The sequence below is a fragment of the Electrona antarctica genome, assembly GCF_951216825.1.
Source record: "Electrona antarctica genome assembly, chromosome: 19".
Lineage (NCBI taxonomy): Eukaryota > Metazoa > Chordata > Actinopteri > Myctophiformes > Myctophidae > Electrona > Electrona antarctica.
This window is the reverse complement of record NC_136800.1, coordinates 1,077,352-1,104,816: the sequence shown is the minus strand read 5'-3', so window position 1 is coordinate 1,104,816 and position 27,465 is coordinate 1,077,352. Positions and strand designations below refer to the sequence as shown.

At 43.1% G+C, this 27,465-nt stretch overlaps 2 protein-coding genes across 3 annotated transcripts in view; one reads left to right on the top strand and one right to left on the bottom strand.

Moving 5' to 3' along the window:
* Positions 1–363: 363 nt before the first annotated feature.
* On the top strand, positions 364–22,847 carry nr2f6a (nuclear receptor subfamily 2, group F, member 6a). Of its 2 annotated transcripts, none has more exons than XM_079529615.1 (6): positions 364–1,333; positions 1,835–2,679; positions 6,708–6,802; positions 11,955–12,286; positions 14,709–14,955; positions 20,437–22,847. In XM_079529615.1, exons 2-6 carry the CDS (start codon positions 2,402–2,404, stop codon positions 20,709–20,711), a joined length of 1,227 nt encoding a protein of 408 aa, XP_079385741.1. In that variant the 5' UTR covers positions 364–1,333; positions 1,835–2,401; the 3' UTR covers positions 20,712–22,847. The 2 variants fall into 2 exon arrangements, with proteins under 2 accessions (XP_079385741.1, XP_079385740.1); XM_079529614.1 differs by having other exon boundaries at positions 11,952–12,286.
* A 3,808-nt stretch (positions 22,848–26,655) lies between these two features.
* The window catches only part of LOC306943767 (occludin-like), a gene marked incomplete at both ends in the record, with an annotated part of 33,763 nt that continues 32,953 nt past the window's right edge, over positions 26,656–27,465 (bottom strand). Inside the window, one exon of the mRNA XM_079530297.1 lies at positions 26,656–26,757. Coding sequence (XP_079386423.1) covers positions 26,656–26,757 — 102 coding nt within the window. The remainder of the gene's footprint in view (positions 26,758–27,465) is intronic.

Here is a 27,465-nt window from a genome sequence, read left to right as displayed (position 1 = left end):
ACGCTCTCTGCATCTCTCTGAGGAGAGAGAGCCTCCACATTCCTCCTACACACATACACGTGTGTGTGTGTGTGTGTGTGTGTGTGTGTGTGTGTGTGCAGTGTGCACGCGTGGGTGCGTGCGCTGCCCCACACACAACCCACTCTCTGCTCTTTGACTCCAATAGCCATATAAGGCAGCCGGCACCATGGTAACCGCAGGGCTTGAATAGCAGTGTCAAATCCCTGAGTGAACACACACACACACACACACACACACACTGGACTGCCCCCTCCCCCTCAGCACACACTCCCTGTCCCTCCCTCTGTCTTGCTGTCTCTCTCTCTCCCTACACACACATAGGTTGAGAAAAACAGACAGAAGAAGAGGGGAGAGGAAGAGAGAGAGAGCAAGAAGAAGTGTTGTATGGTAGCTTCAGAGAGACCAGTCTGTCTACAGCCCTGCCCTTTTTTCTTTTTAATCTTAATTCAATTTGTGGACGTTGGAGCCACAGAGAGAGAGAGAGGGGAAGGAGAGAGAGAAGTCCCTTCCCCCCATTTGTCTGAGGCTGAAGCTACGGGGATAGGCTGCTCAGTGCTCACTCAGTGCATAGTGCTCACTCACACACACACACACACACACAGGAGGGTCGGAAAGGAGCACATAGGGCTAGGCCGCAAGTCATTAGTTCTTGGTGGGCAAACACTGACAAAAGGCTGGGGAGGGTAGAAGCCTGTGTATTATAAGCGCTCGGGGGAAGCTATGGAGAGCTTCTGAACGGAGGGACTGCCGCCTCACTCCCCGGTCCGCGAGCTGCCCTCTCCTGTTTTTTTTTGTTTTGGAGGGAAGGAAGGAAGCAATCCCGGAACCAAAAGAGCTTTATTGCTACAACCCAGACCGCTCACAACAACAAACGAGACTATAGAGAAAGAGGGAGCACTTCCTTCGGATCTATCCGTGTGGACAGGAGAAGAGGAGAGGAGAGGAGGGTGTCAGAGAGGGTCGGGCGGACGGTCCACGTATAGCCTGTTAACAGCTGGATGTGCCTCGATCGGTCGGTGAAGAACCCCCTTGGCCACAAGAAAGTGAACCGTCCGTGGTGGTGGTGGCCATCAAGTTGTTTTGCTGCTTGTGTGTGGAGGATCTGGAGCCGGGGCTTTATTTGTGGCGAGTCAGGATGAGGCTGCCGCTCAGAAGATCACATTATAGGAGACCTCTGTGTTTGCTCCCAGTCTCGCTGGATGGAAGGAAGCACTAGGAAGAAGAAGAAGAGGCTATTTGTCTATTAGCCACAGCACGCCTTCTGAATGAGGGAAGCCATAGACGGACGGTGCGTCTAACATTTCCTTCCGAGGTAAGCAGCATGTACATAATTTGTATGCTGAATGTTAACAGCAGTATAGCACAAAAAAACAAACAAACAAACATACAACTCTTTATGGACAGTGGTTGCTATGAGCTAGCCACCAATTCTTGTGTGGTGTGAGAGGGGTAGGGGTACTGTGGTCATGGTCTCTCTGGGCATGTGCTGCTAAAGGGCGAGCTGTGCTGCTGAGGTCCTTGTTCAGCCATTACTGTGGCTAGTGGCTACACAGACAGAGCTGGGAGTGGAGTCAGTCAGTTCAGTGTGTGTGTGTGTGTGTATGCGAGAGAGAAAGGAGGGCATGTGTTGTGTACAGTAGAGACATTTCACAGAGAGAATTTTAGAAAGGAGGGCATGTGTTTGTGTGTTGTGTACAGCAGCAGAGCAATTTATTTCACATTGTCATGTGCAAGCCGTTTGGCAAGTAGAAGGTTGCCTTTTGCTCTCTTTTTGTGATATTGTGTGTTTGACTCATTGTTTCCTCTGTGAAAGGTTCATTGGCCGAGGCGTTGAACCGGCAACTGGACAGTCTGTAAAGACGAAGCGTCTCAGGAATTGGGGCCAAAGGAGAAATCAAATTGCACAAAGAGCGACTAACAGTGTGGTTACAGAAAGAAGAAAAAAGGCATTGTGATCCACACACACAGGCATGCAAAAACAAAAAGTTATCAGGCTGAGACTGTTTCCAGGTCATAGTGGAGTGGGAGGAGACTAGACTTGGTGTTTCCTTTTTCTCTGCCCAAACATTCTCCTCCACACCTCCTTTGAACCATGGTTTACTCCTATTGATGTCTGCTCGTGTTGAACTGAGGGATACTTTCCTTAGTTTTTTTTTTTAAAACCCCAACCTGGAAAACAAACAATATAATATCCACGTGAGATCACACAACAAACAAAGGGAATCTCGACACTCTTCAGGTAGAGAGGAGGGCAAAACAGACAACTTTTATTTTCTTTGTTTTTGACCACTTTTTTTCAGCTTTGACAGCAACCAAGAAGAGTCTTTCTTGGCTTGCCTGTCCCCATTTTCCTCAGCACTGGTTGGGTAGCCCCAAGCAAATGGCCATGGTCAGTGGGGGCTGGGGCGATCCCAACGGGGGCACCAACGGGTTCGGGGGGGACAACAACAAGGGCTACCTGAAGGCAGAGGAGGAGGACGGCTCTCCCCAGGCGGGGGGCAGCGACATGGAGGCCGGAGACGACGACAAGGCGTGCGTGGTGGACTGCGTGGTCTGCGGCGACAAGTCCAGCGGGAAACACTATGGCGTGTTCACCTGCGAGGGCTGCAAGAGCTTCTTCAAGAGGAGCATCAGGCGCAACCTCAACTACACCTGCAGGTGAGAGAGAGAGAGAGAGAGAGAGAGAGGGGCGTTATTGGTTGCTTGTTTAGGCCATACATGGGCAACTGGAGGCCCCCCACCTTCACTTAATGTGGCCCTCAGGTTAAATATCAGAATACTGATATAATATTGGTTTCAGCTGGTACAATTCCACGGCATGCAAACGTGACCCGCTTTAATTACTTCAGTCTAAATTAGTAGCTCGATGCTCAACACAAGTATAACCCCACCTTCACTTTATGTGGCCCTCAGGTTAATATCAGAATACTGATATAATATTGGTTTCAGCTGGTACAATTCCACGGCATGCAGACGTGACCCGCTTTAATTACTTCAGTCTAAACTAGTAGCTCAATGCTCAACACGAGTATAATTAAAGGCATTTTGAAATTACATAAAAATGTAAATGTTCAGGATTCCAATTCAAAACTAGCAAAAATAGTTCAAGAGCTCAATTTGAATATAGCAAAAAAATTGCCGATCTACAAGCTCAAAACGCGTTGCAGTGAGACGCATTTTGAGCTTGTAGATCTGCAATCTTTGCTACGACAGCAATGTGAACCCTCTGGAGTGAGTGTGGAAATACAGTGGCCCTCTCCATCGTCAAAGTTGCCCACCACTGCTTTAGGCCAATAAGTAATACACACATGTTGTTAGTGATCAGTGGTTGGTTCTCAAATTGGGGTCAGGGAAACCTGCAGGCTCCCTTGAGAGGATCCCAGGGGATCCCCCACAGCTGTATTACTTGATATAATTTTGGAGGGGTGCTAGCCCCTCCTATACACAGGTTTAATGTTTGTCTTTTAGTTCAATGTTTGTTTTGTAATGTAAACGCCATTGACAATGAAGGTAAAATGTACGTCACAATGTGCCTCATTACGTCATATTGGTCTCTTTATTGTTAATGGCGTTTAATGTTTGTGTTGGCACCGTTTGTTTTACATCATCTGTACATCACCATATCAACATGAGTTAGACTTTGATATATTTGCACCCCTCACTTCACTTTTTCTTTTTAAAGAATCTAAATAAATGTAACTCTATTTTGTACTTCAGCAATTCAAAGATAGCCAAGTCTACAAGCTCACAACAACACGTCACATCGCCATGCGTTGTGAGCTTGTAGATAATGGGTATTGGCTAGGTACTAGCCTAATGCATATCGGGGCTGTCTGGCAGAAACCACCTGAAAGTTATTGAACCAATGAAAAGTATTAAAGTGCTTCTGTCAAAACTCCATTAGCTAACTTCACCCCCCCCCCCCCCTCCCCCCTCAAAATCAAAATATACGGTTTTCTTCATTTCCTGAAAAAAAAAATATTTTTAATTTCCTGAAAAATGAACATTTTGGAGTTGGCTGGTTCTGCCAGACAATAGAGATGAAAATGTTTGAGAACCACTGATAAAGATCAGTGGAATTATTGATTATAATTAGGGATGCTCTGATCAGGTTTTGTGGGACCGATACCGATCACAGATTGGTTTTCTCATGATCGGGCCGATACCGATAGGTCCGGTACCGATACTGATCTTGTGAAATGTTGCAAATTTTAATATTTCCCAAATTATTATATGTCAAAACTGTTGCTGTGTGTGTGTGTGGGGAGGACGGGGAGAATGTTTAGGCCTGTCACAAAAAAGCAAAATGACGTTATACTATATATCTGATTTTTGACACTTAAATGGTGTAAATTTTGCACCATTTTAAGTGGTGTAAATGTCACTCAGATCTTTTACACTGTAAAAGATCAGTTTCTCCAGATAGGGTAAATTGCCAAATGGGGACAAATGGGGTAAATGCCGATTACCGATCAGAGTGAATATTGGCCGATCATCGATCACTGGCCGATTATCGGAGCATCTCTAGTTATAATGGTACAGTACATTTATGGTATATTTTTACAGGAAATGTACCAGCACTGTACAGGTATGATTCTTTCACGTTGCGTACACACACAACAGTGACACATTCATGTTTACATTACGTTTCATGGTGAGGGCGTGTATTTTAATTAAATATTTAATCTCGGTTCCATTATAATGTATAATGGATACTCCGGGTCTACAAAGGAAATGGATACAAATTGCTATAATGAGTCATGCATTAAGACAAAACCTGACTCTGCCAAGCAGTGAAAAATTGCCTACAGCATATCGTGTGTGTGTGTGTGTGTGTGCGTGTCAGTGTGTCTGTGTGTGTGCGTGTCTGTTAGTGTGTCTGTGGGGTGACTCATCTCACATTAGTGCCGCAAACATAATATTCCTCATATTACAGTTCTGATAGCATAGGAATATCTAATCATACAATACTGTGCTTCACATACACAAAAAAACAAACCTTCTGTTGTCTTCCATTGGGGAAGTATAGATATACTGTATAGGAATATCTAATCATACAATTTACAATACTGTGCTTCACATACAAAAAAAGCAAACCTTCTGGCTATAGGGCCATCTCCATTGACATAGGTTCATACATTTCAATTTGTGTGCATGACCTACATATGGAAAATGACATTACAGTGTTTACCGTCTGGACTCAGGACAAACGCAACTGTACTTCCAAATGCAAATGAAATTACAAATGTGATTGAAATCACGAAATCGGTCTCAGTGAGTCAAGCCGCCGGCTACTTCTCCTCCAGTCCTCCGTACAGTTGCCTCGAGCCACATGAAAAATCCATGATCGTGATGCAATATTAATGTTTCAGTCGTTCATGTAAGGAAATAAGGCACCCGTCGGCTCCCAGACACTTACATAATCTGTGAAATCAGCTTTACATATATTAACCCATTCTGAACGGGAACCCCTTTTGCTGTTTAAAGCATTGTCATACTTTAGCTATTGAAAAATAGCAGACCTACAAGCTCGTAGCGCGGCACCGAGTGCCGCGCTACGAGCTTGTAGGTCTGCTATTTTTGAAATAATCGTGAAAATGTGAGCAAATCTTTGAATATATATTCTTTCAGAGCGTTTTTAACTCAAATCTTTGCTTCCGGGGGGGGGTCACTGGAACAACATATTTTCAGATGCATACATTATTTACATAATTATATAATTACATAGCATTTCTGGGGTCCTTGACATGAAATATTGAGCACCACTGATACAGAAACATGGGTATTTCAGAAAACTGTCAGAATTTAGAAGACTTTTTTTAAATTTCGACCTCAGTCCAAAATGGGTTAAAGTGTATTTTGAATGGAAGGAGCTTGCTTTGTTTCAAATCATGCTTACTGCCGCTGCAAGCAGGCCCGTTTCTCCCATTTGCATTTGGCCTGAAGTGGCACTGGTTATGCAATTATTTACCAGCATTGTCTGGATGCTTTAAAAAAAAAAAGCGGACGGGGCTGCTTGCTGAGGTGAAGGCATATAATACAGCCTGACAGTGGAGGTCAACCAGTCCAAAACGTGATTGCTGTAGCTGCTACGGTGAAAACATGAGCCTTGATTAACACTGACTGATACGAGTGAAGGCTAGCCACCCACCACGGTGGTTGTCTTGGGCATAAATCAACCACAGTAATCCCATAATATTAACCCATTTTGGTGTTCTAAGCAGTACGTTATGCTTTAGCTATTGGAAAATAGCAGATCTACAAGCTCATGAGCTTGTAGATCTGCTATTTTTTGAAAAATCGTGAATGGGGTGCAAATCTTTGAATATATATATATATATATTCTTTCAGAGCGTTTTTAACTCAAATATTTGCTTCTTGGGGGGTCCCTTGAACAACATATTTTCAGATGGGGGGGGTCGGCGGCCAATTCCATAATTTTTGGGGGTCCTTGACATGAAAATGTTTGAGAACGACGGACACAGAAACATAGGGTTTTTCAGAAAACTGTCAGGCTTTAGAAGACATTTTGTAGAATCGCCCTTGGGTCTAAATAGGTTAACACTGACTAATGAAGTGAAGGCTAGCACAACCACCACCACGGTCGGTGGTTGTCTGTCTTGGGCCATAAATCAACCACAGCAATCCCGTCATATTAATAACATCCACGTTTACGTTTTATCCAGGTCCAACAGAGAGTGCCAGATCGACCAGCACCACAGGAACCAGTGCCAGTACTGTCGCCTGAAGAAGTGTTTCCGAGTCGGCATGCGCAAAGAAGGTATCTTCACTATCCTGACCCATAAGTCTTATTATCCGTCTGTATTGCCTCTGGAACACGCCGCTTATATTAGGAAAAAGCAAACGGTTTTGCTCAATAGTGTTGAAATAAGAAAGATTTACATTTCACCCATTTTGGGGTGGGAACCCCCCCGATTTTTCAAAAAATAGCAGATCTACAAGCTCATAGCGCGCCACCGAGTGGAGCGCTACGAGCTTGTAGGTCTGCTATTTTTTGAAAATAGCGTGAAAATGTGGCACAAATATTTGAATATATATATATATATATATATATATATATATATATATATATTTTTTTTTTTCAGAGCGAACGTTTTTATCTCAAATATTTGCTTCTGGAGGGAGGGGTCCCTGGAACAACATATTTTCAGATGGGGGGGTCGGCGGGCCAATTTCATATATTTCTTTGGGGTCCTTGACATGAAATAGTTTGAGAGCCACTGACATAAAAATATGGGGGTTTTTTTCATGAAAACTATCAGCATTTAGAAGGCCTTTGTAGAATCGGCCCTCAGTCCAAAATGGGTTAAAGGTAATTATTTTAAGAACCCTGAAGACTTTTTTATCAAGTACTTATAACACGCCTGTGCTTTGTGAAGGAATAAATATGAATGCATTGGAATGCGATTTAACGTTGCATGAGCTCTGATAACGTAGAGAGTCAATAGCATACACGGGGCTGTACTGTGCCCTATCACGACTAAGCCAGCTGTGCAATGTGCATATCGGTTCAATGCAATGTACTTAGTGGCTTAACCCATTTTGGGCGGGAACCCCTTTTGGTGTTAGCATTATGTTATGCTTTAGCTATTGAAAAATAGCAGATCTACAAGCTCATAGCGCGCCACCGAGTGGCGCGCTACGAGCTTGTAGGTCTGCTATTTTTGAAAAATCGTGAAAATATTTATTTCAGAAAACTGGAGGATTTAGAAGATTTTTTGAGGTCAGGCCAAAATGGCTTAATATAGTGCTAAGACACCTGTGTCCCAGTCATTCATTCAGGCAGACCTCTATCGGCTCTAAGCCTTCCGCTTATATCTACAGAATCCCTGTGCCTTGTTGGCTTGATGATCAGATGATCTGCAATCCAGCAGGGGATTTCGTCATGAGTGGGAAATTAAGTCAAAACCATGTTTAAAAATTGTAAATGGTGCATTTATATAGCGCCGTTTATCCAAGGCGCTTTACATAGATTATTGCATTACATTCACCCATTCACACACGCATTCATACACCGATGGCGGCGGAAACCATGCAAGGCACCAGGAGCAATTAGGGATTCAGTGTTTTGCTCAAGGACACTTCCGACACTAACTCTGGGGGAGCCTGGGTTCGGACTGGCAACCTTGCGGTTACCATCCAGCCACTCTACCCCTGAGCCACCGCCGTCCACAAGTTAGTTAGAAGAACTTAACACCCCAATCGCCCAGGACGAAGTTCACCGTCCTTTCTGTCTGTAACACCCAGCGCCCAGGACGAAGTTTTATCCAAAAGACGAAGATTATTGATATCAAAACCGATCACATCGCTCCACAGCCTAGGAGCGCCTGTTGCGCAACACTCGATGTTGCGTAACAGTGGGACGTCATCGAAAATGTTCCCCCCCCTGTTTAGCCGACGAGAACGAAAAATGTATAACGTTAATAACTCTTGATCTAAATCAGGGTTCCCCAATAGGCGGCCCGCGGGCCATTTGCGGCCCGCGGAGCGCCCCCTTGCGCCCCGCGGAAGAATTTCCAAAAAAGAAAAAAACCCTTTTTTTCCCCTTTTTTTTGGGGGGGGGGGTAGCCTATGCATGTCAAACTGGGCATCCTTTTCAAATGGGGTCCTGCCCTGAAAAAGAATTTTCAGGGCAAGACCTCGACCTCACGCGTGCGGACTCGGCCCCCAGCCTGGTACCCTAGTCAAAAAATGGCCGTCGAGGAAAATTAATTGGGGAACCCTGATCTAAATCATCCCGTCCAATTCTAAGAAAAGATCCTGTGTTAGACGGCCCACCGCGGTCCCGTCGCTAGTCGCGATAGAATTAGAGTGTTTTGGCCACATTTAGCTGCTACATCCACATCCGGGATAACATCCGGTCCGTCGGGAAAAGTGTTCCGCTGCTATAAATCGCCGGGCGCTATGATTTAATGGATTAAATAACCCCGGGCGATCGGGAGTGTTAACATTGTTCTTCAGTGTTTGATGTTGATTCAAATGTAACTGAATTAAATAAATGATAAATGGATAGCGGCTATGTACTGTACACAGACTAGTGATGCTGCAGGTACATTTATTGAAAGGTGCCGCCATGTTTCTCGTGCGGTGCGTGCGTCGCATTGTTTATCAGGTGGAGTCGCAAGTGTAGTGACCGTCTCAACCTGATCGCCTGAAGCCGCTTCTTTCAGACAAGCCTGCCCCTGTTCCCACGTTGATTTCGCTCCATAAATGACGCAGTTATCTCTAAGCTAGCAGGTTGCTTTTCACGGATTTAAAAAGTGGCACCATTTCTTTTTATGAATATAATGTAATTTTGTCCAATCTGTATGGTAGAGTAGGTACAATTTAGATCGAAAGTCATGTCTCACCTAGACACAGGATCTGACACGAATTTTGACCTGATGGTCAAACACGAATCTCGTTTGCGTCCGAGCGTATAGGCATGGCAACGCCCGCCTACCTCTGATTGGCCTACCGACTGCCCGGTACGGTATGATACAAGAGAACTGTCATTTGTATGTGTAAACGTGAAACATTATTGTACTGTAAAAAGGTCTCTTTTCCCTTTTAGAAGTACACACCCAAATCAAATCAACACGTGTGTTCAATCAATTATTCAATCAAAGCAAACGGCATAAACAATAGTTTGCCTCTTCTACAAAAATAAGGCTGCCAATATGTCATTCTCTTGTATTATTTCCCACCACGGAGTAACCTCGTATCTCGGAGGACAGTCAAGACGTTCAGTGTCGGGTAGGCCAATTAGTACAGGAAATCTATGGAAAATACAGGATCAACCTCTAACTAATTGCAAAAAAAACGAACTCAGCTGATTTTGCATCTTCAATATATCCTGAATAACAGAAAAAAAGTTGCCTGGAATTGTCTGAGGGGAAAGTGTTGAAAATAGCCTGTACAGTGTGGCCACCATTGACATCCTATTATAAGGTAATATTTTCTAAATGTCCTTATGCTTTAAGTAGCATGTGACATATCAAACTAGGGGGTTTTCATGATGCTGAATCCATTCCAAGCATTAGTTTTGCATAAAAACACTCATTGGGCTAAATTTGGCCATAGCAACTTGCCCAAATGTGCTGACCTCATTACATTTTGGCAAGTTGCTATGGCCAAATTTAGCCCAATGAGTGTTTTTATGCAAAACTAATGCTTGGAATGGCTTCAGCATCATGACAACAACCTAGTTTGATATGTCACATGCTACTTAAAGCATAAGGAAATTTAGAAAATATTGCCTTATAATAGGATGTCAATGGTGGCCATACTGTACAGGCCATTTTCAACACTTTCCCCTCAGACAATTCCAGGCAACTTTCTTTCTGTTATTCAGGATATATTGAAGATGCAAAATCAGTTGAGTTTGTTTTTTTTGCAATTAGTTAGAGGTCAAATTACATTATTACTGGACTAAATCAGAGGCAGGCGGGGGCGTTACCATGCCTATGCTCGCACGCTAGATTCACGCGATGGCCCAGATTCAATTTATCCCCTGAGCAGGAAGGCAGGCTCTATTAGCTCAATGGTAAAAGTGGCTGCACTTGCGCAGGAAACTGGGTTCAAATCCAGGGGGTCGAAGAAGAAAGTTAGTGTAGCTTTAACAATCTTCACTGATTTGAGTTCTGGATTCAGTTATATTAAATGTGTGTTCCCTTATAAATTTGTTGAATCAATTAATTAAAACTATTGTTTTCATTAATTGATTTATATTATATTAATAACGGTATTGGAATTGATCATTCATGCCCACAGATTTTTAATCTTGCCCTGCTGTGTTGTCGATATGAATGACTAATTATGCAGTGTTCAGTTTGGGATGATAAAAGAATCTCAGAGATAATTCACATTCCTTTGTTTAATAGGTATAGTTTTGCATGCAGTAATACTGCATATCATAACTACACCATCATCCTCTGCTGTCGAGGCTAAAATTCTGTTCTCACAGTTTAAAATAACAGTTAAGGGACATAGAAGAACTTAATCACAAGAGAAGCTTGTATAACCACCCTGACATCTCCCCTCCAGTGGAGAATTAATCTTCTAGAAATTGAAATCCCCTCCACCACCCCCAAAAAATAGAAAAAGAAAAGATATCCTCCGCTTGTGGTGAATGTGTTATTTCTGGAGATGATAACCTTCAAGTAATATGTGGCTACAGTCTTAGCAAACGTCTTCCTCAACTCCACTGTTTTTGTCTGGGGAATCAATTCTGTGCTCCCTTTTAACCCATTTTGGGCGGGAACCCCTCTTGGTGTTTATAGCATTATGTCATACTTTAGCTATTGGAAAAATAGCAGATCTACAAGCTCATAGCGCTACGAGCTTGTAGGTCTGCTATTTTTGAAAAATTGTTAAAATGTGGCGCAAATCTTTTGAATATATATTATTTCAGAGCGAACGTTTTTAACTCAAATCTTTGCTTCTGGGGGGGGGGGGGGGGGGGGGGGGGGGGTCCCTGGAACTACATAATTTTCAGATGGGGGGGTCGGCGGCCAATTACATATAATTCTGGGGGTCCTTGATATGATATATTTTGAAAACCACTGACGTTGAGGTTTTTCAGAAAACTGTCATGATTTTAGAAGACATTTGTAGAATCGAACTTGGGTCTAAAAGGGTTAATCTGGAATTAAGAGCTTTCCTAATCTGGTCAAGGCCGTCTGTTGATAATCTGTCAAACAACCGCCTCCACTAGAGCGAGCGTGCATGTCTTCAAGTTGGCCCTCCTCCTCCTCGCCGACTTCGCACCAACAACCTGTTCTCCTAATTTTTTCATTCCATCCCCCTCCCCCCTCCCCCCCGCTTTTGTCTCTTTGTTTCTCCACCGTTTTGCCGCCCTTTTTCTCCTCCTCCATTCCCCCCCCCCCTTTTTTTCCCCCCCTCTCTGCCCCCACCACCCTTTACTCCAGCAGTCCAACGTGGGCGTATCCCGCCACAGCCCAGCCTCAGCCCGTCCATCACCCCGCTCGGGGGCGGCGGCGCCAGTGGCCTCGGCGAGTTCTACAACAACAACAACAACGGCGGCGGCGGTGGCGGCCAGCCCGTGTCGGAGCTCATCTCCCAGCTGCTCCGCGCCGAGCCCTACCCCAGCAGCCGCTACGGCCACCAGTACAACCAGCAGGCGGGGCCCGACAACGCCATGGGCATCGATAACATCTGCGAGCTGGCGGCCCGGCTGCTCTTCAGCACCATCGAGTGGGCGAGGAACATCCCGTACTTCCCCGAGCTGCCCGTGTCGGACCAGGTTAGCAAAAAACCTCGTTAGGGGGCGTTGAAATCGAATTCACGTCGCAAACGTGCTTCACAAATCACACGCAACGAATATTAAAATGTATTCATTCTGAGATCATTCTGTTGTGAAGAGGACATGTAAATGTCTTGACATTAACACCCCAATCGCCCAGGACGAAGTTCACCGTCCTTTCTATTAGTAACGCCCGACGCCCAAGACGAAGTTTTGTCCAAAAGACAAAGTTATATATTTTTTTATTTCTTTTAAGATATTTTTTTGCGGCTTACGCCTTTTATTGGTTTTTTGAAGGGACAGACAGTAGGCTGACAGGAAACGGGAGAGAGATGGGGGAAGACAGGCCGTGTCGGGCTCGGGAGTCGAACCCGCGGCACACTGCGACTGGATTACCAGTCGGGTGCCCAGACGGTTACGCCACCGCCTGGGCAAGACAAAGTTTATTGATATGAAAACGGATCGCATCGCTCCACAGCCTTGGAGCGCATGTTTCACAATCCTCGATGTTGCGCAACAGTGAGACGTCATTGATTGTCACCTGTTTAGCCGACGACAACGAAAATCTTGAAACGTTAATAACTTGTGATCTAAATCATCCCGTCCAATTCTAAGAAAAAAGATCCTGTGTTAGACGGCCCTCCGCTGTCCAGTCGCTAGTCGTGATAGATTTATTCTTACCTCCCGTTGTTGTCGATCGCATGGAGAGTGGTTTGGCTACACTTAGCTGCTACAGCCACATCCGGAACAGCATCCGGTCCGACGGTAAAAGTGCTCCGTTTCTATAAATCGATTGGGCGCTATAATTTAATGGATTAAATAACCCCGGGCAATTAAACGCATCAACTTTAGTTTTGTCCGGTTTTCACTGCTCCACGAACAATTTTGATTAGGGGTGCACGATTATGAAATTATGACCGATATCCGATCTCCGATTATTTGCAGGGTCATATCTGTCGATACCGATTCTGACCTATTCCGATATTATACCGAGGACCACAATGGAAACAAGCCTAGGCCCTATAGGGTCTCCTCACTTTTTATCCTCACTTTGTAAGCCCTCGGCCAATCAAATCATCGCTATAGAGCGTCGCAGTCCCGCCCTCTACCATGGACCAGGAAATGATTCTCCGTTAATTTTCCTCATAGACATTTCAGAAAGTATTTATTTAAAGACGTTTACGCCGCGGACAAAGCCAACTCGAGTCGTGACAAATCATGACAACAAATTTTTTGGGGCCGAAAAAATAATTAGAAGAAAAAAACGGCAGGTTACAACACTTTCTTTGTTGTTTTTCTTCTTTGTAATTATTTGTTTGGTCCAAAATATTGTTTGTGTTGTCATGAGTTGTCACGACTCGAGTTGGCTTTGTCCGCGGTGTAACCGTCTTTAAATAAATACTTGTTGAAATGTCTATGGGAAAAATGCATTGGGATGCATTTTCTGGTCCCTGGTAGGAGGCGGCACTGCGACGCTCTATAGGGGTACACACACGCGCGCACACACAAAGCTGTGCATAGGAGGGGTGGGGGAGGAGGGTTTTTTTAGTGTCTACATTTGTTGGTACCACATCGCTGTTTGTGCAACGACATTCCCTTTGATAAAAGAAAATGTGCAGGAGTCTTCACCAGAGTATGATATCGTTGCTGTTGGGAGGAAACCTCATAACTCCATTTGTGAGGTTTTAGATTTCTTTTGCCATAAATCAGTGCTATTGAACATCCCACGTCTGTGTGTTGTTTCGAAAATATTGAACCAATGGAAAGTAGTAAAAAGTGCTTTGGACAAAACCATTGGACACTCAAAATGTCTGCTAAAGCAACTAACTCCGCCACCTCTCTCCCTCTCATGGAAGTAATTGACAATATATAAGTTACAACACCAACTTTGACTGTATTGCTTTGTTTTAAAAAAAATATAAGGTTTTCTTAATTTCCTGAAAAATGTATATTTTTCATTTCCTGAAAATTGAATATTTTGGAGTTATGAGGTTTCCTCCCGACAGCAGAGATATCATACTTGCCCTGATGAAGACCCCTTTGCGAGTCGAAACATGTTGGTCGGTTTAACATTATTAATAAAGTACCTTGATTTTAGATCCACCCTCTCCACAATTTTATACTTTTTTGAGTGACATTCCCTTTTTTTAACCCATTTTGGGCGGGAACCCCTTTTGGTGTTTTAAGCATTGTTATGCTTTAGCTGTTGAAAGCTCTTTCAGAGCGAATGTTTTTAACTCAAATCTTTGCTCCTGGAACAACATATTTTCAGATAGGGGTCAGCGGCCAATTACATGAAAATGTTTGAGAACCACTGACATAGAAACATAGGGTTTTTCAGAAAACTGTCAGGATTTAGAAGGCATTTGTAAAATCTTCTCAGGTCTATTTATTATATGATTTTGAACCCCCCCACCCACAGGTGGCGTTGTTGCGGCTGAGCTGGAGCGAGCTGTTCATCCTGAACGCGGCGCAGTCGGCACTGCCCCTCCACATGGCGCCGCTGCTGGCCGCCGCCGGCTTCCACTCGTCGCCCATGTCGGCGGAGCGCGTGGTGTCCTTCATGGACCAGGTGCGCGTCTTCCAGGACCAGGTGGACAAGCTGAGCCGGCTGCAGGTGGACTCGGCCGAGTACAGCTGCCTCAAGGCCATCGCGCTCTTCTCGCCAGGTAACCAAAACGGACTAAAACTATGACAAAAAAATGTCAGTCGACTACCTTTTTCCACTGAGGAAAACAAGTAAGACGCGCAAACGCGGGAAGCGAACGCAGCTCGTAAATTACAATAACAACAATTAGAATGAATTACGTACTTTTTAAGGTTTTTTTTAAGTTAAGTTTTTTTAAATTAAATGTTTTTTCAAGTTTTTTTTAGTGTGTGTATGTGTGCGTGCGTGCGTGTTTCTTTTTTAGGTTTTTTTTTTTTAAAGTTTTTTGTTTAAGTTTTTTTTTAAGTTAAGTTTTTTTTTAAGTTAAGTTTTTTGTGTGTGCGTTTTTCCTTTTTAAGTTTTTTTTTTAAGTTAAGTTTTTTTTTAAGTTAAGTTTTTTTGTGTGCGTTTTTACTTTTTACTTTTTTTTTTAAGTTAAGTTTTTTTTTAAGTTAAGTTTTGTGTGTGTGCGTTTTTTTTTTTTAAGTTAAGTTTTTGTTTAAGTTAAGTTTTTTTTTAAGTTAAGTTTTGTGTGTGTGTGTGTGTGTGTGTGCGTGCGTGCGTGCATGTGTGTGTGTGTGTGTGTGTTTTTGTGTGTGATACAGCTGCGCCCTCTGGTGGTGGGCGGGTGGTGTTACAGCGTGACACACAGACACACACACACACACACACACACACACAGACGTGATCTGTTGGGTCTCATAGTAAATGCTCACTGCGTTCGCAACTAAATGAAAACTAAGCTATGATGACGACTAAAACCGAGACTAAATATACTGACAATTTTGTCAACAAATACAAACTAGACTAAAATGCTAGGAAGGGACTAGTGGACAAGAGATCCAGTATAAGACATTTTACACTTGGTTGCATGCTGAAAATAGCCGATCTACAAGCTCACAACGCGTCGCAGCGCGACGCGTGAGCTTGTAGCTTGTAGATGTCTATAGCAGACCTACAAGCTTGTAGATCTGCTATTTTTCAATAGCTAAAGCATAACATAATGCTAACACCAAAAGGGGTTAAAGTACAAAGTACTCGTTATGCAGAATGTCCCATTTCAAGTTTTCTAATGTATAAAAATCGTTTGAAAAGAGCAGATCTACAAGCTGAAGTGGTTAATTTATGTTTTGTAGTAATAATCAAACTCTAAACTAGTAATTAAAGTTGTCATATAATTGTAGTGGAGTAAAAAGAGAAAAATGTTAAACTGAACTCGGACAGCGTGCAAATGCAACCAAATGGACCCATATTGGGACATTGATTTTGTACACTCTGAGGGGCCGAAAAATAGAGAGCCTTGAAGAATCTATAGAGGGTATGCGCGTGACATCATCATCAAACCAGGAAGTTATGCAGGAACGCCTACTGAGTGGCAAAAAACTACTTTCTGGCCTTGACAGCCCATACATCCACACAGAAAAGTCATATCTGATTGCATTAAACAACATTAAACAATGTTAAACTCACTTTGCCTGTTGCTTTGCCACTCGATTTGCCACTCGATGTGCCATTCACTTTAAAGGAGCATTCAGTGATTTGGGTGATTTGGGAAAAAAAACGGTCCACCCGGTAACAAGATGTGCACATGCACATGCACACGCTCTACAGTGGGGGAAGTACAACAGACCAACAGCACTCGCACCAATGCCAGCCACACTCGATCATGATTGGAGGAAGGCACCTCTCATCCTGATTGGATGAAAGCTTTGCCGCCCAAACCGAAACTAGGGTTTTTTGACCCCAGGGGCTCACTGGGGACAGGGAGGAACTCCTTATATGGTCAGCACACTTTATAGTAGGGAGGATTATCCAAGAAATAAGAAAAAATAAGTGATAGTTGAATTAAGTGAAATCACTGAATGTACCTTTAAGCATGCGCATACTCTCTATTCAGTCAAGTGTGACTGAAGGCCTGACAAGTTAGTTGGTGCATTCTGTAGCTATAGCACCATCTTGTGGCATAGTTGGGAAACGACATTCAGTATTTTCTCTGCAGTAAACTGATGCTGTAATTTAAAACTGCTGTGTGAAATACATTATAGATGATCTATTTTAAACAAAATAGTGAATCAATGGACAGACAGTCCAGCACTGGTAAAGTGGGTGCCCAGTTACTGCTGGTGGTAACATGCAATCCCTTCTTTAACCCATTCTGGGCGGGAACCCCTGTTTGTGTTTTTTAAGCATTATGTTATGCTTTGGCTGTTGGAAAATAGCAGATCTACAAGCTCATAGCGCGGCACCGAGTGCCGCGCTACGAACTTGTAGGTCTGCTATTTTAGAAAAATCGTGAAAATGTGGTGCAAATCTTTGAATATATTCTTTCAGAGCCAAAGTTTTTAACTCATATCTTTGCTTCTGGGAGGGTCCCTGGAACAACATCTTTTCAGATGAGAGTTGACTGGCCAATTGCAGATAATCTTGGCGGTCCTTGACATGAAAATGTTTGAGAACGACTGACACAGAAACATGGGGTTTTTAGAAGACATTTGTAGAATCGTTCCCAGGTCGAAATGGGTTAATCACATTGAGAGAGACATCGGGCCTCTCATGCTTGCAGAGACTGTTTTACAAGTCACAGGATGCGCACAACCATTATGAGTAGGGATGCACCATTAATTGGCGGCAGAATAGGCCATATCGGCCATAAAAATGCCATATCGGTAATCGAGTTTTCAACAGCAAATTGTTTTTTCAAAAATGTAAAAAAAGAAATCATCAATGAGTTCCAATATAAATCAAAAGTGTCTAGTACCTCTAGTCTAGAACAAAAGCCAAATCAAATATGATGTAAAATATTGAGTAAAAATAAGCTTTACATTTTTCTACATTTAATTTGTGTTCTCTCATTCAGTATTCATTCAGTTGTGAAAACAGACACTTGGAAAAGAGTGCATGCTATTTATTGATTGATTGAATACTTTATTAACAGGCTTTAGGCCAATAAGCCCCTATAGGGCCTAGTGCTTGTTTCCATTGTGGTCCTCTGTATAATATCGGAATCGGTCCGAATCGGTATCGGCAGATATGACCCTGCAAATAATCGGAGATCAGATATCGGTCATAATTTCGTAATCGTGCAAAAATTATGAGTGAACAAAAATATCCCAACAATATGTCAACTTGAAACATTTATGACCACAAAATGCGGCGAAACATTTAGATTGCCACCTGGCCTTTGCAAAGAAATGCTGTAACTAAGTATAGCACTGGGTTTCCTGTCTGTCGTGCTGACTTCTTCCAATTAATTTTTGAGATGCTGAAGAAATGTATACACACGCACACATAGTACATGCATACATATCCCTCTGGGCTGGTGTGAGCAGCAGAAGCCCAAAAGAATGTCCACCGTTTGCAGTCTGGTGGGTAATTTGAGCACAAACGCCACCAGTTGGTTCTCGATGCTTGACTCTGCCAAGGCAGCGAGCACCCAGGCCTCACCCTCTCACCATAATTCTTCTACAGTGTTCTCTGGCTCATTCATAATGTTGTGAAATTATCCATTTAGCTGTCCTCAAACTGAAACATTTAACCTATTTTGACCTGAGATCAGATTCTAAAAATTTCTTCAACATCCTGACAGTTTTCTGAAAAAGCTATGTTTCTATGTCAGTCGTTCTTCGATTTTTCAAAAATAGCAGACCTACAAGCTCGTAGCGCGCCACTCGGTGGCGCGCTATGAGCTTGTAGATCTGCTATTTTTCAATAGCTAAAGCATAACATAATGCTAACACCAAAAGGGGTTCCTTGGCATGAAAATCTTTGCGAACCACTCCTGTACATCACTGGAGGAAGGAAGAACATGTATATTTGTATATTTACTGCAATGCAAGAAAAGATCATTATGAAAGACAACTACCCCCATATGACACTACATGAAGATAAGGTTGAAAAAGGACCGTACTTGGTAGGGCATTAAGCAACTAGTTTACTAGTCGACTAGTAAATCCACTAGTCGACCTTGTTGGTACTAGTTGACTAGTTGATAAGAAAAAAAAATAGTTTCTTTTTTTAATTTTAATTTTTATAATAGGTAGTTAAACAACTAGTCAACTAGTCGACTAGTAAACTAGGCAACTAGTAAAAATGACTAGAAGTGAATGCCCTAGTACTTGGTAGTCATGGCATGTTCAGCTCATTGATTTACAACTCAACTGTACTTGACATTACTGCCAACCTTCTTTTTTTTTTTTAACAGAGTTTTGGACTAATTACCAGATTTCACCATTATTAAAATTCACAACATTCAGGTGATAAACTTTCAGGTGATAAAATCCAATTCTATGATTCTCAAGCTGATGTGTTCTTAGGTCATCATAGATGTTTGAATTGAGTTTCTAAAACTAATTTCTCCAAGAACAAAACATCGCTAAACTTCAGATCGATCCACGTTTTCAACGACTTCTAAAATACTTTTTTTTTTACTTTAGACTTTTTTTCCTCCCTGGAAATAAAAACTTCTGGGTTTCCGACGGCTACAAAAATCCTGACCTGAAAGTTTCTGAAAAAAACAATTATGTTGCTATACAGCAACAGATAATGCTATATAAAGGGGTTCCCTAATTGAAACGAATAGGAGTTCCCTTCTAAACGTGTTAAAACTTGAACTTTGACCCCAAAAAAAAGTAACGGCCACAGTAAGTTGACTGTGTTGTTAACTTGTTTTGTGTTTCAAGTCTTTGTAATTTGATTTTCCCTACCTTTTATTAAATGAATGAAATCCAATGGCATCCTTGGGGGGGGGGATACTGTATGCTTTGGAAAATGTTGACTATAATGTGAGGCATGCCAGACCACCTGGTATGTTCTTTTAAAAGTGTCCGTTTAAGAGAATGTATGAAAATAAGTCTTGGCTACTTATAAGGTCTTATAAGGGCATTGCATTAGTATTCTTGGCCGTCAGGGTCACTGAATTACATGATCCGCTCGCTGGCATCTCGGACTTCTTCCATGCTGATCACGACTCTTTATGTAACCTGCCCACACAATATTAACCCATTCAGACCCGAGGACGCATCTGCGTCACCTTCATAGCTTTTTAACCCTTATTTTAAACTTTAGCTGTTGGAAAAACAGCAGAGCAGTGCTTTAAGCATTGTTTTACTTTAATCGAAAATAGCAGATCTACAAGCTCATAGCCTCTCTGCGGCTGTGTTGTGCTATGAGCTTGTAGATCTGCTATTTTTTTTAACGCGCAAACGTGGCTCAAATCTTTGAATATATATTCTTTCAGAGCGAACGTTTTAACTCAAATCTTTGCTTCTGGGGGGGGTCCCTGGAACAACATATTTTCAGATGGGGGGGGGGGGGGGTCTACAGCCAATTACAGATAATTCTGGGGGTCCTTGACATGAAAAGGTTGAGCCCCACTGACACAGAAACATAGGTTTTTCAGAAAACTGTCACGACGTTAGAAGACATTTTGTAGAATTGTCCTCGGGTCTAAACGGCTTAAGTAACAATTCCGTCTCCTCCTCCCTCCCCTTCTTCCCCTGGACAGACGCGTGTGGACTGACCGACCCCGTGCACGTGGAGTCCCTGCAGGAGAAGGCCCAGGTGGCGCTGACGGAGTACGAGCGGATGCAGTACCCTGGCCAGCCGCAGCGCTTCGGCCGCCTGCTGCTGCGCCTGCCCGCGCTGCGCGCCGTGCCCGCCAGCCTCATCTCGCAGCTCTTCTTTATGCGCCTGGTGGGCAAGACGCCCATCGAGACTCTCATCCGCGACATGCAGCTCTCCGGAAGCTCCATCAGCTGGCCCTACGTCCCGGGACAGTAGCCCCCGAACGAACACACACACACACACGACCCCCACACACACACACACATGATACACACACACACACGCGCACGCACACCCCCTGATGAAAGAGGTCTCCGCCTTGGCCCGGGGTGGTGACGACACAGACCCACAGGGAACCCTCCTTTTTGAGTCATCACTAAATCCATCTGCGTGTGGGTTACTGCAGACCCAGGGCCAGCTGGCCATTATGTGTACTGTACACTCTATTCCCACCCTTGTGAACCGAGCACTCTTTGTTTCCATATAAGGCTCTGTGGGGCTCTGTGCCAGACTGTGGGCCCTTGTCCTGGTGCCCAGCAGCCCCACAGTGGGTTCTGGTGCCAGGTCTCGAGGCCAAAGGCCAGCTCCTGTCCTGCTGGGCGACCGATATGGCCCATCTAGAGCCATGCCATGCCATCACCCACATGCCACGCATGAGGGACAAAGGATGGATCCTCCCACCGTCGCACGCATCCTCACTACAAAAATACATACTGTATTCTGGCCAGTAACGCCGTGCCATGGAAGCTTACCAAAACAATTTGCTCCAGCCTGGACTCATTTTTTTCCCCCATTGCTCATCAGTTTGTGTGATATGGTGACTTTGATAAAAATTCGGTACATTCAATCACTGATGGAAAATGGTTGGAAAGAGTGGTGTGGCAAACTGCAATTAAAAAAAAAGAGACTCCACATCTGTGCACATCTGTGTCAAAGTTCAGACTGATAAGGGTATTGACCATATTCACACTACAGCTTACTGGGGAGTGGGAGTGTGTGTGTGTGTGTGTGTGTGTAGGGGGGGTCTTCTCACCCCCCCCCAGAGTATAAAGTAAGCGCAAAATGGACACAATGTGACTATGGTACATGGCACTAGGGTGAGCCAAAATGAAACTGGACCAAGGAGAAACCACCAAAGTCTATCACATTATCACTTTTTAAGATTTAATCAAATACAAATACACGTGAAATTGTGGAATCCAGCTTAAACGAAGCAGTTAAAAAGCTGGTGAATGGACTGCTGACCTCCCGGTTATCTGGCTGACGACAAAAAAAAGAATCTTGTTTGATTTTTCACTGTAGTTGAAGAGAAGATGGCCACAGAACGAATGGCGACAGACTTAATACCTCACAAAGACATCAGAATGCTTTAGTCTGATCATTTCCTTACAGCAAGCCTCTGAAATTGTCCTTTTTCACCACAAGCCGCCTTCTTTTTTGATGAATCTTGATTTGGAACACTTGTGAAATATGAAACAAGTCTTTTAAAAAAAAAAGCCCCAAAAAAAACACGACTCTTTTGTTGTTGAAAGATCCCGAAACGGTTGTTTTTCATTTGTCTCGAAGCAGGAATATGTGAGAAACTCCAGACGTATACAACTAAAAACTGTGTCTGACTGCCTGATTGTTTGTTTGGTACTAAAGGTTATTTTTTTTTGTTTTTTTTTAAATGGATGATGGAACAACACAGACATGTCTCATGTAAATTATACTTACATGCTAAAAACAAAAGGAGCCAAACGAATGCTTCGGAATTGCCATAATCAACTTTACCATTGGAAATCTATCGGAGGTTTACTCAAGTCTTTACGATGTTTGTGCAAGAAAAGAACGCAGCATTTTATTGAAATGTGTGTATGTATGTATATATATATATACAGTATATTGAGGCCAAGTCTTTCTTCTGCATGTTACAAGTTTTGTTTTGGATCTGTTCAGTTCAGTTTCAAATTGTTTGAATTCTTTACACGGTGAAAATCTGAAGAGGAAAAAAAGTGTTCTTTTGAGTGTTTAAAACATTTGGTTGTTTTTTTCTTTTTTTTCTTAAAAGTTAATATTTACATAAAAATACCTCTTCCATCTGTCGAGATGTAAAAAAAGGAAAAAAAAGAACTACATGCCAATATGGGTGAAATTATGTCGCCATCAATAGGCTGCTTCTGCCTCCTCCCATCACTAAAAGCCTGTTGACATGTTTTGTCGCTGTAGCCAACGGATTCATATGTTATCACTGCATTAAAATACACATTATCAACCGTTATGAAGACGTTGGACTATGGCCATATTGGCCATGCTGACGTTTTTAGCGATGGCGCTCGGCTGTGTTCACTTGGAGCGCCCTCAGGACATGGAAAGTAGGCGGGGGGGGGGGGGGGGGGACTAATATTTTCTATTCTGTGCCGATCGGTACGCACCTCGAACGGCGCTGAGTGGCCGTCGCGATGCTCGGCACGGCGACTCGTTCGGCGGTACCTCACGTGGCTCAAGCAGCCGATTCGACCGTTATCGCTGCATTGGAACGGCGAAATCATCCGTTATCAGCACGTTTGAATGGTGCCAAAATGTTGATACTGGCATCTTCACCACATAGCCTGGTCAAGGTTTCCCCCTGGTGGACATGTCATTTTGGTGCATGGAACTAGGAGCTACTAATATATACTATTCTCTGCCTATCAGGATGTAATTCGGACGGCGCCGAGTCGGGTCTGGTGGCCTTCGCAACGCTCGGCACGGCGACTCGCTCGGCTAGCGCCTCGCGTAGCTCATGGCCACCAGACACGGCGCGCCTCCGTCAGGACATCAGTGATAATGACAATGCTACAATCGCAGATAATGACATACTGAACAGTGAGGATGCCAGTATCAACATTTTGGCACCATTCAAACGTGCTGATAACGGATGATTTCGCCGATTATATACATGATACCAGTCGAATGGGGTGGCTCAAGGCCACCAGAGACTCTGTCATGGTCACAGAAAGCAAGTGCTCCCTAACGTGTCGGTAGTGTTACTTCCGCATTTCCTAGTATGTCTGATTTAAGCAATATTACACGAGAGGGTGTCGAGAACGAGCCGAACTCGGCGAGTTCTGTAAGCAGCGTAGAAGTGCCATTAATGACAGTAATGCACACCCTCTCGTGTAATATTGCGATTATACAACGGTTACCCTTAAAACTAATAGTCACCCAAAAAAAATCATCATTTCTTAATGACGGATGAAGCCGCTACGACCACACATGTCCCAAGAAACTAGCTAGCCTAGCCACCGAGTCCGCTGCGCTCCGGGAGAACAACACGGCTGAATTCTTTGTTTTAATTAGGTGTTCCATGATGCTGGTTTGAAGCACGGCTAGAAGGCCGGTTTCAACCAATCGGATTCAGCTTCCTCGAAACGACCTGTTGTATTAATTATTAATTTCACACTATTGGCTCTATTCTAAGCTTCTGATCATCGCGGACATATTCTTGATTGTAGGCTGATAACATTCGAAGTGGGGTGCAGTATAAATCACTTAAAATCAGGCTTAACCCATTCTGGGCGGGAACCCCTTTTGGTGTTTTAAGCATTATGTTATGCTTTAGCTATTGAAAAATAGCAGATCTACAAGCTCATAGCGCGGCACCGAGTGCCGCGCTACGAGCTTGTAGGTCTGCTATTTTTTTTTTTTAAATCTTGAAAATGTGGCGCAAATCTTTGAATGCATATTCTTTCAGAGCGAACATTTTTAACTCAGATCTTTGCTTCCGGGGCAAAGATTTGATCTTTTCAGATGGGGGTCGGCGGCCAATTACATATAATTTTTTTGGGGTCCTTGACATGGAATATTGAGCACCACTGATACAGAAACAGGTATTTCAGAAAACTGTCAGGATTTAGACGATTTCTTTTTTTAAATTTCGACATCGGGTCTAAATGGCTCTCCCCCCCTCTGCTGAAGCGACGTGAGACACTATCTGTTACTGGACATGAATCTGACAGATGGACTGCACTTGGAAGTATATATAATATATATATATATACAATGCCAAAATGTCCCCACTACCTGAGGAGGAGCTGAAAAGGAGGACAGGGTCTAATGTTCTGCTCCGCCAGGATTTACCTCACGAGGGTATTTCAAGAAGCAATGTTTTAGCCAAAGGTATAGCTTTCAAAGCCCCATCACGGCACACAACCTGTGAAATCATTTTCTGGATGTTAAGAATTTGACGTTAAATCCCACAAAACCATGAACGACGTACGTTCTCTCTGGGGAAAGGAGACGGTTCAGGCTTCTTGAAATATCCCCTGGCCTTTTTTTTTTTTACAGTAACTTGAGATATACTTCCTTTAACTCACTCGACTCCTTTAAAATCTCACTCAACGAGTTCCTATAAAAGAACGGAAGAAAAAAAAGATAAATGTACTATTACTGTTTTTCCTACGTTTTTGTGTTGCTGAGTTGTCTATTTTTTTTATTTGTATGTGTATGGAAGCATTATTAAAAGGCCAGAATCTAATGGTGAGCTTATGATTTTTGTTTTATTGTCCGGGGACAAGAAAAAAGGATTGTAATCTGAATGAAAAAATTACACATTAACACTTAACATTTCATATAGGTGTACAGTATGCTACTACTATAAGAAAATGCTTGAGACTTTAAATACTGAAAAGCAATTTATTTGATGTTAAAATCTCTCAGTGGTTACAATGTCTTATTTATTACATATTTTATAAATTTCTATACAAAATGTCACTTTTGGGTATTTCTTCACTAAAACTAGAATACAGTGTATCATATCTGTTGCTTTATCCACTTAAATCTCTTAAGGAGTGTTGGAAAAGGAACATTATTCCAAGAAAGCTAAACCAGTTCTGACCAGTTCTGACCAACAGTGCACCTATAGTTGGATGGCATGATTACTATGTGCATTGTTGTAATAAGTTAGAAACATCACATCTTAAATGTCTTTGAAGAGCATTAAAATGACATGCAACACAAAGGTTAAAGGGAGAGTTCAGATACTTGCCATTAATATAGTGGTTGCAACTGTATTAATTGATTGCCTGAGTCCTGCGGTGGGAGTTCTGCTCTGGTTTTGGTGAAATATGAAGTAGTTTTGTGGGGGGTATAGGGGGCCACGCATTAAAAGTAACGTCATTTGTATTGTTGACCTATCTCTAAAATATTAGTGCAACTTTCGTTCATCTTTGACCCCTCTATCACACGGAACTATGTTTTTTGTGTCCATATCACTACGCCCCAAAAAATAGTTCCATGTGAAGTGATAGAGGGGTCAAAGTTGAACGAAAGTTCCGCTAATATTTTAGAAATACAAATTACGTTAGTTTTGTGAATGAATTTACTTTCAATGCGTTGCCCCCTGTGCCCCCCCCCCCCCCCCCCCCCCCCCCCCCATAAAATGACCGGAACTACTTTAATATTTCACCAAAACCAGAGCAGAACTCCCACCATGTAATGGGACTCGGGGCAATCAGTGAATACAGTTGCAACCACTATATTAATGGCAAGTATTTCATACAGCTTAAAGTTAAAACAAATCTGAACTATCCCTTTAATGGAAGGACGAAAACAAACATTTCACACCATCTTTTTTTCAGTTTACCGTATATTGGATCCTCCATGAAAAGTGATGTTTTTAAGGCCACAAAAAGCTGCATTTTCTTATACATCAGGGACGTGCAGAGAGTGTTAGAGAGGCAGGGGCTGACGTAAGGAGGGCACTTTTGGACAAAAATAGCGAAAATTGCAGATCTAAAGCTCACAATGCGTCGCGCTGCGACGCGTTGAGAGCTTGTAGATCAGCTATTTTCGGGGCACAACCCAGCACTCTTTTAGCTAGTGGAGATGCCGTTGTAACGACATGGATTTCTAAACAAATTTGTTCAACGCAAAATTCTGCGTTCCAAGTTCAGGAATTCTCCTGAATGCTGCCTTCTGGCGTGGCATGCAAAAGGAGTGGCATTTTGCATTTCTTTCGCCATTAGTAAATGCTGCATTCGTGGTCTGGAAAGGGCAGTTGTTTTACAGACGGGGTAAAAGGGCAGGGGCTGAATCCCCCTTTGATGTCTTTATGTGTGCACGTCCCTGTTAGGCATGTCCCATTTCATCACAGAGACCAGGACCACCTGTGTCTCGTCTGACATGATTGGGTTGTAGTTTAACAAAGGCCATGGTCGTAGTTCTTCACCAGGCGCTTGATGTGGAACAGTTTCTGCCTCAGTTCCTTGCTTTGTTTCTTCTTGGCTTGATAGTCTGTCGTCTGGGAGAGAATATAGACGGTATTCAAAGATTTGCGCCACATTTTCACGATTTTTCAAAAATAGCTAAAGTATAACATAATGCTTAAAACACCAAAAGGGGTTCCCGCCCAGAGTGGGTTAAAGGACCACTTCACCAACGTTTCAACTTATCTTCATATCCTTACTAATGTTCATGATAAAATGCCATAATTCTTTTCCTACTCGGCCTGTGTCTCATGGGAGGGCTGTGGGCAGTTCAGAAACCCGTCCACCAGTGACATCATCGTTAGGCAGATTTAATTTTTAAACACGATTTCTTTCCCAATAATATTTCGTTTTTTGTATTATCGTGAGAACAATGGCTTCCATTATATAGAGGGTATGCGCGTGACATCATCATCAAACCCGGAAGTTTTGTAGGAATGCCTACTGAGTGGCAAAACACTCCACAGCCGCTCTACCTCCTGAGCGGCTGTGGCTCAGGAGGTAGAGCAAGGTCGTCCAATGATCCCTGGGTCGGCGGCTCGAATCCCGGCTCCTCCTGTCTGTGCACATGTGGAAGTGTCCTTGTGCAAGACACTGAACCCTACATTGCCTCCAATGAGTCGGTCGGTGTAAGCTCGCCACCATTGGTGTGTGAATGTGGGAAGTGAGGATGCAGGCGTCGACTGTTTGCCGCTTCACTTCCCAATGTATGAATGAATTGTAAAGCGCTTTGAGCACTTGGA

Coding starts and splice junctions, on each gene's coding strand:
- nr2f6a (XM_079529614.1), top strand. CDS start 2,402: ATGGCCATGGTCAGTGGGGGCTGGGGCGATCCCAACGGGGGCACCAAC. Junction 2,680..6,707: donor AACCTCAACTACACCTGCAG/GTGAGAGAGAGA, acceptor CGTTTTATCCAG/GTCCAACAGAGAGTGCCAGA. Junction 12,287..14,708: donor AGCTGCCCGTGTCGGACCAG/GTTAGCAAAAAA, acceptor CCCCACCCACAG/GTGGCGTTGTTGCGGCTGAG.